General features: G+C 40.4%; 1 protein-coding gene across 1 annotated transcript in view; it reads left to right on the top strand.

The window, feature by feature from the left end:
* arnt2 (aryl-hydrocarbon receptor nuclear translocator 2) overlaps nucleotides 1-13,945 on the top strand; it is a 37,705-nt gene extending 23,760 nt beyond the window's left edge. The window contains exons 12-19 of the mRNA XM_020641422.3: nucleotides 1,949-2,100; nucleotides 4,227-4,302; nucleotides 4,476-4,599; nucleotides 4,715-4,817; nucleotides 5,483-5,621; nucleotides 7,314-7,464; nucleotides 11,172-11,317; nucleotides 11,424-13,945. Of these exons, the coding sequence (XP_020497078.1) occupies nucleotides 1,949-2,100; nucleotides 4,227-4,302; nucleotides 4,476-4,599; nucleotides 4,715-4,817; nucleotides 5,483-5,621; nucleotides 7,314-7,464; nucleotides 11,172-11,317; nucleotides 11,424-11,522 (990 nt within the window). The 3' untranslated portion in view covers nucleotides 11,523-13,945. The remainder of the gene's footprint in view (nucleotides 1-1,948; nucleotides 2,101-4,226; nucleotides 4,303-4,475; nucleotides 4,600-4,714; nucleotides 4,818-5,482; nucleotides 5,622-7,313; nucleotides 7,465-11,171; nucleotides 11,318-11,423) is intronic.
* The last annotated feature ends 933 nt before the right edge of the window (nucleotides 13,946-14,878 follow it).

The following is a 14,878-nucleotide window of genomic DNA, read 5'->3' as shown; positions in this document are numbered from 1 at the left end:
TAGAACATGGTAAGCCCTGTTCTGCAAATTCATCCCATTTATAAAAAGGGACTGAAGGTTGGGAGCATGTGTTTTTTTTATGTGACTTTTTATATGCTTACACAAACATACACAGTTGCTCGCCCAATATGTTGGCACGCAGAGGCGTCTGAATGGACAACTTTGTAAATGAAATGGTCATTGCAGTTGAATGACAAGAAAATGTTTGCATGTCAAGGACAACTTTTTTCTCTTGGCATGCTTATGACAGCTGTACCAGTGTGTTGTGTGTTTTGTGTTTTTATTTGGGCGAAGATGCTTTTGAGAACTTAAGGGATACTTCACCCATTTGCATTAATCTTTGTATCATTAGAAACCTGGTCGTATTTTTGAAGGGTCGTGCATCCCGCCCTCATTTTCCCTGAGATGGGAAATCTTTGTATTTCAAAGTCTGAAAAGGAGCTTCCAGTGATGCAGAAATCGTCATATTGCATCACTGGAAGTTGTTGTGGTTAGCGGGGTGAAACTACAACGCTAGTTCCTCATATTTTCAACCACTGAAGCTACAGATCAGTGGGTGGGAACTCACTCCCAGAATTGAAACTTAACGTCCGCCATATTGCTTGGAAGCTATGCTAACAGGCTGTATGGAGAAAGCTGATAATGGAGAAAAAATATAAATATAGTGGCGAGACGGCTGCTGCTGACAGGCTGGTCTTGTGTCTTGGCTGCTGCAGCTGCTGGCCGCTGGCCGCTAGGGACTGCCACTGGCCGCCAGGGCCGCTGCTGCAGCTGCTGGCCGCTGGCCGCCAGGGACTACCACTGACTGCCACTGGCCGCAGGGGCCGCTGCTGCAGCTGCTGGCCGCTGGCCGCTGGCCGCCAGGGACTACCACTGACTGCCAAGGCCGCAGGGGCCGCCGCTGCAGCTGCTGGCCGCCAGGGACTGCCACTGGCCGCCAAGGCCGCAGGGGCCGCCGCTGTCCGCAGCAGCCGGGAGAAAAATAAAACGGCCTTTCAGCAACAACTGTCTCGCGGTTATATTGCTGGCCGCTGCCAGCTCAGCAGCCGGGGCCGGCTTGAGCTGGGGCGGACTGGTAGTGTCGGTGCTCTCACTGTGGACACACAGACATAGAGTCTGTTTTCTGACAGGAATTTCCAAGATCAATTCTGGAAGAAATCTCTGAATCAGTTGAGGAAACGGCCTTATGTGTTGAAGTAAATATGTCTGTAAAACTGACCTTAGTGGGAGTTGCTTGCGTTGCTGTGCATTCTGGGATTTGGTGTCTTTCATCCACATAATTCAAAAAGACACTTTCTGTCTTTTCTCGGCCAAGAAGGCACCAACTTCAAAATTATAGTATTTCACATTTCTACTACATATATGACCCAATGTCAATACAGATTCATGTTTCAACGGGTGAAGTATCCCTTTAGCGTTTGTGGACTGGTTGACCAAAAAATGACGATCAGTTAAAAAAAAAAAAAAATCAGTTAAATGTAGGTCTAAACGTTGGTGCTTTTTCTTCAGAAAACCCAAAGTTTCCACGTCTAGTTGCATTTGTTTACAGGAATGCCTTCAAATATGCGGAGCTGAAGTCTTACGTAACTGTCCTGCGCCACTCCATTGCCCAAATTAAATGTAAAGATTGAAAGAATATGAATCAGAAAGAGTTGCAAAATGTACCGTTGTTCTGAAAATAAAAAAGCATTCCTGTTTTTATGAATATTTTTTTTATTGTGTTTTTCAGCTTTAACAGACACCATTAAGTCATACAAAACAACAAAATAAAAGGCATTCTTATTAATCTTTGCAATAGTTATCACAAATTGTCATATCGCCAAGTTATCAAAGTTCATGGGGTAAGGGTTGTAACGTAGATGGACCGTTAAATAGATAGCTTTTCCTTCAGGTTAGGATTCACAATGATGGTCCAAAGCATTATTAATCAGTGTCTTTTCTCTTGCAGGTAGTCAAGTTGAAGGGTCAGGTTCTATCTGTAATGTATCGTTTCCGAATGAAGAACAGGGAATGGATGCTGATCCGAACCAGCAGCTTCACCTTCCAGAACCCATACTCTGATGAGATAGAGTATATCATCTGCACCAACACCAATGTCAAGTATGTTCTGTCTGGCTATATAAACACTCGCCCACTCAACTTTGGGGTCACTGAGGGCACGGTCACACTGGCCATCCGTACCGTGCCCAAGCACACTTCAATGCTAAAGTCCAGTTCGTTTGACCAGTGTGACCGCTCCGTATCGTGCTCAGGCACGGTACACTTCCTGGGCTTTGGCTCACTTCAGAGAGGTGTGCTTCAGCACGGTACACTTCATGCACGAGCACAAGCACGCGGGTAAACAACGCTGACAGCCTTCATTATGGAGAAATCCAGAGTTTCATGTCTGTATCTGACTAACATGACACAATATAAGACACAAAGTAGCTCTCATGTTCTCTGTGTTGTTCTCCGATGTGCGGGCGTCCACGTGGCCGAGTCCGCGCGGACGCCCGCACATCAGAGAACAATTAATTAATTTATTGCTGTGTCTGATTAAAATGGCTTTAATCCGTTGCACTCCTCAAGGGAGAACCTATATGTCTGAATCAGTTGAGCCGGATTATACAGACTTTACTGTACCAGCTCCCAAGTACAGAGATTTTTAATTTCAACATACAATTTTCATTTATATAAAAATTAGGCGTAATTATTTGGACAGTCCTTCTATTCCTCTCACATACAATCTATTTTACCTGCTCCATGTGGTCTTTGTGTAAGATACCAAATCCCTTTATTCTTTTTTCTTATTAAGATGAAGTTTTGGGCATTTGCCTTTATTTGATAGGTCAGTGGATAGAGTAGGAAATCGGGAGAGAGAGTGGAGAATGACATGCAGTAAAGGAGATGCAGGACGGACTTGAAACAGGGCCGCCCACTTGGAGGACTATCTAACATCTGTACATGGGCCCTACCTAACCATTAGTCCAGAGGCCATCCTATCCGGACCTGCATGCAGCTGTTATTTAATTCTGACGTGCATATCTATTTGGTGACTTGCACAGCTTATTATTTATGTGTTTATCTATTTTAACTGGCACAGCTTTTACTCTATTTAAGATAGTAAGTTTAGCAACCGAAAGGCTCAAAGACCATTGAATTCAGTGTAAATTGGCACAAGTGATGCTTATCATCCAATCAAATGATCTGAGGAAACAGAAAATGTATTACGGTAACAGCCCAATATCATCAATCCTCCTGAATCCTCACAGTAAATAAATATATATATATATATATACCATTTTCTTTTTTACTGAATGTATTTTGAATACATCATGCATTTAGTTAAGAGTGTATGTTTACATTTTCTGAGAAAGCTGGTCAATCATTTGTGCGTACGCATAGTCTGAGGAAGTTCTATTTTTGTTTGCAGAGTAAGAACAAATTCAAGTAAGCTATAGTGATGATTCTTAGATTTGTGCGGCACGTGTTTGTACGGACGGTTCAAAAACAGATTTGTTTGTACGCACTGTTTGTGATTAAGGCCCATTGTTTCCTCAAAGTTGCTTTGGTTTTGGGTCAACATAAATATCCTTTGACTGATACAGGAATGACCTGACATCATTTTCAGATTAAAAATGTCGAGCTGAAGCTAATTTATTTTATTTAGTATTTATTTTAATGTATTTTTTGGCTCGAGGTGAATCCTCTGGAGTATATGCTACAGCATTCAGACATCAGCTTACTCGGACTTTCTGCAGAAAAAGCCGAAGGGTCTGGAGGAGAAACTCTGGGTAATGTCTAAGCAAAATATTCAGCTGTTTGTGTTCACATATAGCCGAAAGACCCTCCAGATAGACTAATATATCCAGAGTTTCTCAGGAGATTTCCGTATGTGTGAGAAGGGTTTATGTGGATTTTGTTTTTAGATACAAACATGATTTTACTTGAAGCAAGAAAATATGTATTTTAATATTTTCTTAGGCATATAATTGTATTATTATCACAGAGTACCCTCCACTTTAAAGTAAATGTTGTCATACCAATGAATTAAACTTTATTTCATTTGACAGTCAGTTTAGAAGCATATAGAAGTGTGATTGTCTATGAAAGTCATTTAGAAAACATCCTCACCATGTTATTCAGTGTAGTAGTATGGACAATGGGCAAAAATGAAATGTAGATTAAATTGAATTCTGTTTGAAGTCCTGATGCTGATTTTGTTGTGTTGGGTTTTTGTTTTGCAGGCAACTACAGCAGCAGCAGCAGGCAGAACTTGAAGTTCACCAAAGAGACGGGCTGACTGCGTATGATCTTTCCCAGGTTTGAACCCACATTAGCTGGTTAGACTGATGCCTCCAATTGGCTTTTACATTTTTAGTTGAAATAATGAAATTTAAGTTTCAGGAACAAATGTTGACTGTTATATATTTATAGCAACAAGTCATGTAAAGATACAGACAATAGTAATGAAAGCCCCCCCACTTTAATTCCAGGTGCCTGTGGCCAGTGTCAGCAGTGGAGTGCACGAGGCAGGGAAGAACATTGACAAGACAGAAGCATTGTTCTCTCAGGAGAGAGACCCACGTTTTACGGAGATGTACACCGGCATCTCTGGCTGTATGACATATCATCAAACTCAAACAAATAGCACATGCATACATCCTGTCTGTCTCTGGGGTACTTTCATTATTATTTAGTTCTATCATACTAACCATGGTGTTTGTTTGTGTAGCTGCAGATAAGAAGATGATGGTTCCCTCCTCTACAGCTGGAGGACAGCAGCTCTACTCGCAAAGCTCTCCCTTTCAGCAGGGACATTCTGGCAAAAGCTTCAGGTACATGTTAGTGATTGCATACGTCTCTGATGTGATGGTAGTGGGGCTCTCTTACCCCTAATTCACACATACTCCGTGCATGCCGCGGTCCGTCAGCGCCACGGTTTTGCTCCGTCGGACGGCTATTGCCCATTCACACTGGATCCGTTTCTTGCGACATCAGCGCAGCAGGAACACACCCATGACACATCACAGGAGAACTACAAGATCCCGTGGGAATAAAGAGAAAAACATGCAAACATGTTGCTTTGTCTTTCTGAGGATGCATTGTTGTTAATTCGGTTCCTGTCTTGACGTCATGTTGATAAAGTGATGAAAAATACGATCGTGTGTCCGTATATTGTGTTTTATTTTGAAGTTGACCGGATGCTCTGTGCGTTTCCTTGTCTGACTTCCTGTTCAGGCTGTCATATTCTGTCCAGCTTGACGCGTGCCTGCAGTGTACTCCGGTGAAAATAGACTCGTTATGTATTTGAAACGGAGCAGAGCGCAGTGCCAATGGTGGTACGCTCCGGAGACGGACCGCAGCACGCACTGTGTGAACACAATGATTGACTAGAGTGGCAGCTAAGTACAACGTAGTGCGTGGCACTGACAGACTGCAGCGCATGTGTGAATTGGGCTTTAGTCTAATGATAACTCTGTTTGTTCTTGTGCACACAAAGCTCCTCTGTGATCCATGTCCCTGGTGTGAATGACATCCAGCAGTCAACCTCATCCAACCAGAATCTAGCACAGATCACCAGACAACTCAACCCAGGCCAGGTTGCATGGTCAGGCAATCGCCCACCCTTTTCTGGACAGGTAACACAAATACATACGTATACACACAAATACACACTTGATGTTTTTTTTTTTTGTTTTTTTAAGATTTATTTTGGGCTTTTCGTGCCTTTAATGCAGTGATAGGACAGTGGATAGAGTCAGAAACCAGGGAGAGAGAGCGGGGAATGGCATGCGGAGGGGGGCCACGGGTGGAAGTGAACCCGGGCCTACAGCTCTCAATACATGGGACGCGCGCCCCCACACTTGATGTTTATCACTAAAGTCAAACATTTTTCTGATGTGTCAATAATAGTCCGCAATCTCCATGGATGCCATGATTGCCGCAGTCATTTTTCTCTCTGGTGACTATCAATAAGTAGACTGGCAATATATGCACAGGCTCTGTCTTACACAAACCATGAGGCATGTCTAGCAGTTGGACTGAAACAAATGTTATCAGCAACCTTTAAATGCATCACAATAACTGCAGCTGGATAACATGAGGGAAAAATAATCTTTCTGGCTTACTGCATCAAGATTGAGATACGTTTTATATCTACCGGTGATTGTTTAATGATTTACTGCAGTTAACTGCCTGTAAGAAAAAGGGACATAAAATGACAAGGAAATGGTTTGTTTTGTTGTAAGCCAACTAAGTGAAACTTTTTGAATTATTTTCAATGTGAATACAAAAATGATATGAACTCAGTATTAACAGTTTGTATGAATGGAAAGAGTATTAGCCACAGGAAATCCTGTCAAGCTCCGCTCATTAGAACTACCAAAACTGAAAAATCATGTGGAGGAAAATTCCACACAGGGGAACCTCCGCTCAGCTCGACAGCGCCTCAGAAACATGGCCGCTGTGAACACTGCTACCACCAATCACAAAGCCATCCAGGTTGCAGTCAGCAGCCCTTCATCTCTCCCCAATGACCTCAACTCATTCTACACAAAATTAGAGAAGGACAACACTACCCAGCTAGAAGAAACCTAGTGACTCTGCACTCACCTTCAGCAGAGAGGATGTGGTGAGAGTCCTCAGAAGGACCAGAGAGAACAGCTCACCTGGTCCAGACAACATCAGTGGCTGCACCCTGAGGCACTGTGCCAAGAACTTTGAATGACATCAGGTCTGAGGCCCTCACCTCTGTTGCCATAAAGGTCATGGAGAGGATCATAAAACACCACATCACCTGCTACAGTTTGCATTATGGTGCAGGCCTCATAGACCCTGCAGTCTCTCTTTGCTGTTCTTTATTTTTGTCTTTCATGTATGGAGATAGAATGGTCTCAAAAAGATATATACATATCGAAATGATATGCATACATTTATAAATATACAAATCTAAAAACATGACATCCAAATAAATAAACTAATTTGTATAACTATATGTATGTATATGAAATGTATACATATCATTTGGACATCTCCATATTCATGCTGCTGCTCTGTGCTTTATTCTCCGGGCCAAGCTGACCAGCATCTCCTGTGGCTAATATATTTACAATGAATAAGTCCATAAAAACCCACTTCAAAAAGGAATGTTTTAGTCTTTCATGTCTCTGTATATTATGGTCGAGTTATCATTGTTTGCTTGGAAGGGACTAGAAAATAAAAAAACATGGCTGCACTGACCTTAAACTTCATTTTGATTTTTTTGTGCTTGAACTGAATGTACTGTCATGGCCCAGACATTTCATCTCGTAACCTGTATCTGTGCTCTTCAGTCTAGTAAAGCCCAGTCCAGTCCATTTGGTATTGGTTCTGGTCACAGCTACCAGACTGATCCGGCCTCCTACAGTCCCCTGTCGTCTCCAGCCACTTCCTCACCAAGTGGCAACGCCTACTCAGGACTGACGAACCGCAGCACAGCTTTTGGTGAGCCCTCCTTTTTAAAAAAAAAAATAAATAAAAATAAACCTCAAAACTTGAGTTATTTTTTGAAATATCCCACTTGTGTGGTACAGGGTATGAGCTGGTGTTATCCAACTGGTATAAATAGTTATAGGAGCATACTTACAGCTAATGCTATGTTGTGTATACAATACTATTAGATAAGGCTTAAAAAATAATAATTAAAGGCAACCTGCGGTGCCTCATCTCAACATCCAGTGTCCAAAATGACCAATCCCAGGTCTAAAAATCCAATAAAATGAAAATAAATCTTCACATATCTAGGCTATTCAACTTTCAGCACTTTAGTGTGTTGCTCTGTTTTGACCCTCTTTTTTTCTTTTCTTTTTTTTAACTTCTAGTATGAAGTCAAATCAGTACCTCTACAAAGTCGTATGCTGCCATCTAGCATCAATGTTTGGTATTGGAAATCAGGGAGATAGAGTGGGGAATAGGGCTGCAGCTATCAGTATTCTATCAATTATTTCAGTGGTTCTCAAACTATGGTACGCCGGTGGTACGCAGGCTCCCTGTGGTGGTACGCAAAGAAATATCCACAATATAAAAAAAAAACTTGTTCAGCATAAAACGACTTATCTTATCTGTCTTGTATCTATTGGGTTGTATTTATATCAAATGTGTTTTCCCCTCTAAATTAATCTAGTTTTTGCAACAAACAACTTTAATCTTCTGAAATAAAGGTTGAACCTTTGGAAAGTTCTTTAGTTTGGGTCGGCAGATATGGAAAATGATTCCGGTCAGAGAATCAGGACAGCAGAGAGGATTCACAGCTCAAGGGTTTTATTCCGTGACAGACACGTAGATTTACAGAGGCCACTTTGAACAAAGGAGATTGGCATATCTTCTGTCTCGTGTCTCATTCGTGGTTCCGTGTAGTTATGAGGATCGATCTACGTGTCTTCGTGTGTGTATGTATGTGTGTGTGGTTCTAAAGGAAAGAAGGAAAAAATATATATATGTAGGTAACACAAATGTGCATCATAGCATATACAATATATGATGTCCCTTTTGCAATAACAACCAATCTTGAAAAATGTATCAAAGAAAGACTTGATGCAATTTAACTGGAATAGAATGAAGATAATAACTTTAGTAAGTACATATATGAAACTAGATCAAGTAAATATGAACAAAGTTACTCTTTTCTGCATTAACGCACAAACATATAACTTAAATGTCCAGGCTGCTCCTGCAGCTGCTCTGCTCCTCCTACACTCCGCTCTGCAGCATGTAAGCCACGTGCTTTATACGGTCCGAGCTCGTTACGTGTCTGAGCAGGCTCGTTAACTCTAGTCAGGCTTTCTCACATCTTCTCTGAATTATTCTATTGATTAATCGAGTATTCGGATAAGTAATACTTTTGTTTTTTTAAAGAGCAATAGTCAATTTACAAGAGACAGTTTTTAAAAAGAAATTATCATTGCTTAAATTGTATAATATTATCTAACCCAGTGGTTCTCAAACTTTTTAGACTGCGTACCACCTCCGAAAATATTTGGCTCTCCAAGTACCACCATTATGGTTAAAATACACTGTAGGCCTATTTCTACACACATCTTACGCAGGAGGTTATTTATTATTGACTGTTGGCAGCTACACTATAGGACTACGAAGGGCTAGCGCTAGAACTGGCACTTAAACTAACACAACTCTGACATTTACCCAAATCAAAAAAAAAGTGCAGCACAATAAAAATGACAACTTTATACCAACAACCTGTTTGAGAATATTTAGTCTCCAGTGTTTCCCACACAAAGACCTGGGCCCAAGTATATTTCCGACCTGTTCTTATTAAATTTTTCATTTATTCATAAAATTGCTGCATGCCTGAGAGAGCAAGAGGGAGCAGGGGAGAGAGAGAGAGCGTGCAGGCGCACGCTCTGCAGGCTCCGTGCAATCAGAGCCGCTGTATTATAAGTCTCTGCGTTCAACATAGCAAAACTGCCTTTTTTAAAAAAAAATCCCTCTCTCCCTGAGGAGTGTTGACAGAGAGAGAGAGAGAGAGTAGCGGCCGAAGCAACAGAGTCCACTACACGACGTTATAATGAGAATATTTGTCTTTATATGAATGCTATGTGTAATCCAATGGAATGACAACATCCACAAAAGAGAGGAGAACAACATACTGACCAACAGAAAACACAATGCAGACGTTTAATTAGAGCACGGAGATCGTAGTGGTCGTGTACAGACACTTTATGCAGCGTGTGGTGACGCTAAGGAGTGACGTCCGATGCTTCGATGCAAGGAATTTTCCTCAATGATTTTTGGCCTTGAATTATTCGAGTTAGTTGAGGAATCGTTTCAGCCCTAGTGGGGATTGACATGCGGGAACCCAGGCCGCCCGCCTGGAGGACCACAGCCTCCACACATGTCATCACAACTTTCCAGATTCAGTCTGCCATGTAGTTTTAACCATTTTCCTCTATTTCAAACCTTTAGGGCTTTAAGGCTTCTTTTACGCATGTGTAAGTTGAACATGATGTAATGCCAAGGAAGTTTTGGGACGTTGTTCAGAAAAAAAAGAAATACTGGATTCATGATTTTATGTAGACCAAGTTACTGAATTCAAAAAAGAATGACAAAAAAAACCTGCCTTACTGCTAGTTTTCTCTGTTTAAAATAACTGACCATAATTGGTTTAAGTCTAACTATTATCTGATATTCTCTTGTGTTAACTTGTTGCTGAAAATAAAACATTTTCCTGAAGGAAAGCAAAGTGAGGAGAGAAAACCATCTGGGTACTTGATGTGCAAGAGTGTCTTTTATTCTGCAGCCATCAAATTGGACAAAATAGCTAGTCTTGTGACCAGAGGTGATAGATACCTGGGCACGTCCAACTGGGAGGAGACCCAGGGTTAGATCCAGAGCTCGCTGGAGGGATTATAGATCCCGTCTGGTCTGGGAACACCTTTGGATTCCCCCAAGAGAAGCTGGTAAACATTTTTTAGCCTGCAACAACCACGACCCTGCCCTGAATAAGCAGACCACAATGAATGACAAAAAGCTGTACTTCTACACTCATTAGCACTGTCTGAAAATAATATTGTGTAAATAAAGTTGTTCTTTTATCCTTAATAAACACTATGTAACAGAATTCATTCTGTTGCTACTGGTGTTTTCTAAGCTAATGCTTGTTTTTTTTTTTTAATTTAAAGATTTATAGGTAGATAGGACAGTGGATAGAGTCGGAAATCAGGGAGATCACTTTCATCAATACTGAGTCAATTCTAATATTTACAGCAGCAGAAGGTATGCATTCATGAATAAATCTGTATGATGCATATTGAAAGAGCTTTGTAGCTTCTAGATGAAGCACACTTTAATTCGTCTTTACATGATCATGGTCAAAACAATCCCGTTGTTACGGTATATGATTAACACAACATTATGGACATTTAGCTCAAGAGAAGATGAATCATTGTGTTAAGAGTTGTTGATTCTTCTGATTAATCAACTGTTATATATGCTATAGATTAGTGTCTTATTAATCATTTCAGAAGTACAGAAACTGGTTAACATTGTAGGGTTGTCATGAATTTTAATCTTGAATATGATTATTGTCAAATAAAAACTCCTGCACACTGTCTAAATTGCACAAAAACATTGGCAACCTTAACTGAACCATTAGCAGAGCTGGCCTCATGTACCTGCCTTGTTTGTGTTGCCAGATGTTTCGGGGGAGGGCAGTCAGAGTGGAGCCCAGTTCCAGGGTCGGCCTGGTGAGGTCTGGTCCCAGTGGCAGAGCCAGCATCACTCCCAGCAGGCTGGAGAACAGCACACACACCCCAACCCCAGCCAGACAGAAGTCTTCCAGGTGACACACACACACACACTGAGCAACCTGTCTGAAGCATGTCAGACTGCTGACATGTGACTAATATGTGATCTAATATGACCTTGAGCCTTCCTTTTGTCTGCAGGACATGCTGCCTATGGCTGGAGATCCCACTCAGGGAACTGCCAACTACAACATCGAAGACTTTGCTGATCTTGGCATGTTTCCACCCTTCTCTGAGTAAATCCCCCTAACCCAAACATCGCCCTCTCAGAACAGGACTGATGTTCATCTCTCATGTTGTCTTAGTTTTTGTAAATTGCTAGACAACCCAGACACGGGGGGATTTGCAGCACGGTGAATGTCTGGGTGCAATTGTCATTTGCACACGTACAAACACATTTCACAAACGCTTTGACTGCAAGGCCTTTTGTATGTATCTGTGAACATAAATCACTGCAAATAAGAAGCACGCTGTCAGATGGAAGGAACATCAAGTAACCCGTGAAAGCTCTATAGGACATTTCAGTTTTTAAACAAAGAGTGGAGACTTTCATGACCAAATGCAGCCAGTTAGTCGATAAAGCTACGTCCACATTCATGTAACAAGATGACTGAAAGTTATGATTGTACCAAGGGCTGGATACACTACATCCAATAATGTACAGAACTGCATGATTGTTTGCTGCTGTCTTTGTCCTCTGGATTGTCAGGGTTTGTTTTAACGATAGAACAGTTACATCTGAGTGTAACATGAAGCTATATCATTCTGATCTTAAGGGCATAGCTGGGACGTTTTGTAAGATACAGATGAGAAGTGCAAAGCATTAACTACTCAGCCAAATGAATGCCAGAAGGAAGTTTTACATAAACAATGACATCACAGTTGAGTCCAGTGAGGGGGTTTATACAAAGAGGCATGTTCAGGTCCAGATCAGATTATCTCTGATAGCACACTGTCCTTCCTCTTCACTTGTTCTATGCAGACATGCACATCTGATGTTTCCAATAACCCACATGTGCTGCAGTACATAGGAACTTATTCATTATTTATGAATCTACAAACTATTCTTGGTATTCTTAGTGATGGTGTTGTGTGTATGTGACACAGAGTTGTACTGCGCTTTTCCAAACATTCATTTCAACTGTAAAAAGGCACCATGCTTATCTTAACATCTTTAGAGCAATAAAGGCTTCTGTTCAGACCCACCCACAGACATTGATAGGCGGGAGAGGAAGTTAACAATATATTATATATATTTTGTGTTATTTTAAGAGAACATGTTGATTATCCATCATTTCATTTCATAATCGATATCATTGGAGTTAGTTAGCCACAAACACCTTTTCAACTTGTCCTCCCTCATAGGTGATCCTATAAGGGATCCTATTGCTGAAAATATCCCAAAGTTGTCTGAATGTTTGTTCAACCATCTAAGGTTTACTTATCTATTCGTGAGTGCTCACTGTGTGCATTATTTTTAGCCAGGACAATTCCACTATAATCTGTCAATTAAAAGGTTAATTTAACCATTCTGACTGATTGTGACAACAACACAGCAGAGAGAATCAGACTTCCTTTTAGACACAGTTTATAGCTGTGGCAGAGGCTTTAGATTGGTTAGCTTAGTCAGCTGTAAACATTAAAACAGTATATTATCATTATGCAGATTCTATGTAAATAACACCTTTCTTTCCCCCACACTTAAAAATACTGACAGAAATGATAAGATGCCAAAATTGATCACTACTATCCTATCTCCATACATGTTCACAAAGATTCAGAGAACATTGTAGAGCAAAAGTTCTGCTTTTTTAAATCTTAATTCTTGCATCTGGCCCTTGGTATAATCCCATAAAGAAATAGTTGATCTCCTCTGGTCATACCTGCAGTGATTGTAGAGAACTCTCACGTGTCGCACACCATCACTGACCCTGCCAAGCAGCAGCAGCAGGAGAACACAAACTTTTGTTTCCCTTCTGTGCTGCTCTCTCTCTCCACCAATCAAACTATGTAACCTTGAAGTAGTGATGTCCATGACTCCAGGGGAAATGTGATGCCAGTAGAAAAATATTTTATTTGTAAATTAAGAAAAAAAGGAACTCATTGCAGACATTTGCTAAGCTAAGGCTCAAAGTGCACTTCTTTAAGCTAACTGCTCATCTCACCAGCCTGCATTAAAGGGTAAAAACCACCATGCTGTTCAAGCAAAGTGCAGTATTTACTAGTGTATTTGGTGTTTTTCAGCTCTGGCTACTTGACTTTATTACTTTATTATATTTCATTTAAAAAAAAAGAGACTGAATTACACTTTTTAGCTGGGGAGCTTTTACATGATAGATTGTATAGTGTGTCTGACAGATAGATGGGAGAACCCTGAAATGAAATCATTTCAGTCCATTTTGCTAAAGATCTTAAATTGATGGTTTTTGTAAATAATGTGATTTTTATGTCAACTTGTGTGACTTTCCCACAGTAAATGTTTTTGTGTAAGTTTTAATCATATTGTGTGCAATGTGAGAACATATTCAACTATTGGTATTTAGTTAGTCTGTTAATTGTACATTGAGTTCTAGAACTGTATAAATTGCGTAAATGTCACCCACTATTTTTGTGTAACAAATCGTGCTTGTGAAAATAAACGCTAATTGATTATGTGGCTTCAACTCAAAGTTTTAGTCATCAATTATTTAGGCACTCTTCACATCCACAACTAGATTTTTGTTGGCGAATAATAGCATGAAGCTTTTTTTTTTCTTTTTTTTTAAATCAAGGAACAACAAGCCGAGGCTGGATCTTCCTCCATCACAGATTGAATGCACCAACCAACACCCAAAAGAGTGACTGTGATGAGTGATATTTAATTTCAGGACAATTCTTCAATCAATCTTAATCTGTATCGTTTCAATTCATAACTAATGCTATTTCAAGACACTCTACTAAAAGAGCAAGTCTAGACTGTACTTTTTATTTTATTTACAGAGACAGAACATTATTCCACTATATTCACTTGTCAATATTTAACCAAGTATTAGTGGCAGTAGCAGGCAGAAACTTCAAGCAGAACTCATCAGACAGCCATCTCACCTTAATTTTACTAAAAGATTTAACAACACAAAATGTGGGATTTAACTCAGTAAAAAACGAAGATGGGATTACCTGATTTCAAGATTTGATCCAATCCGATAGCTTTAATCTAATTGGATACTCCTGCACTGAGCTCTGGAGGACGAGACTTGTGAACACCTGCATTCTAAAAAACATTTTACTACATACTTTCAATTTTCTGCTTCATGTCATCTATCCACACAGATCTACATAAATCACAATTTTGTAGTGAGTATGTAACATGTCAAAGCCCAGATATGAGTTTCTCATAAATATGATCTGGAAGCTCTTGGCACTATAATGCTGTTCTCCATTCTGGGCTCTTGAACAAATTAAGTGATTTAAATCTAAGCAATTTCCCACATTCCTTCCTGACATGACATGCACATTGACAAGCCTTTTGAATTCCATGCTGACATTTGCTAAGCTCTGCATCATTTGTGATTGACAGGCAAAGAATAGAAAGGAACATTTCATTCTCAGGATGTCTT

The sequence above is a fragment of the Labrus bergylta genome, chromosome 3, assembly GCF_963930695.1.
Source record: "Labrus bergylta chromosome 3, fLabBer1.1, whole genome shotgun sequence".
In the NCBI taxonomy this organism is placed as follows: domain Eukaryota; kingdom Metazoa; phylum Chordata; class Actinopteri; order Labriformes; family Labridae; genus Labrus; species Labrus bergylta.
Note: the sequence above shows the minus strand (reverse complement) of the source record. Positions and strands in the feature narration are given on the sequence as shown.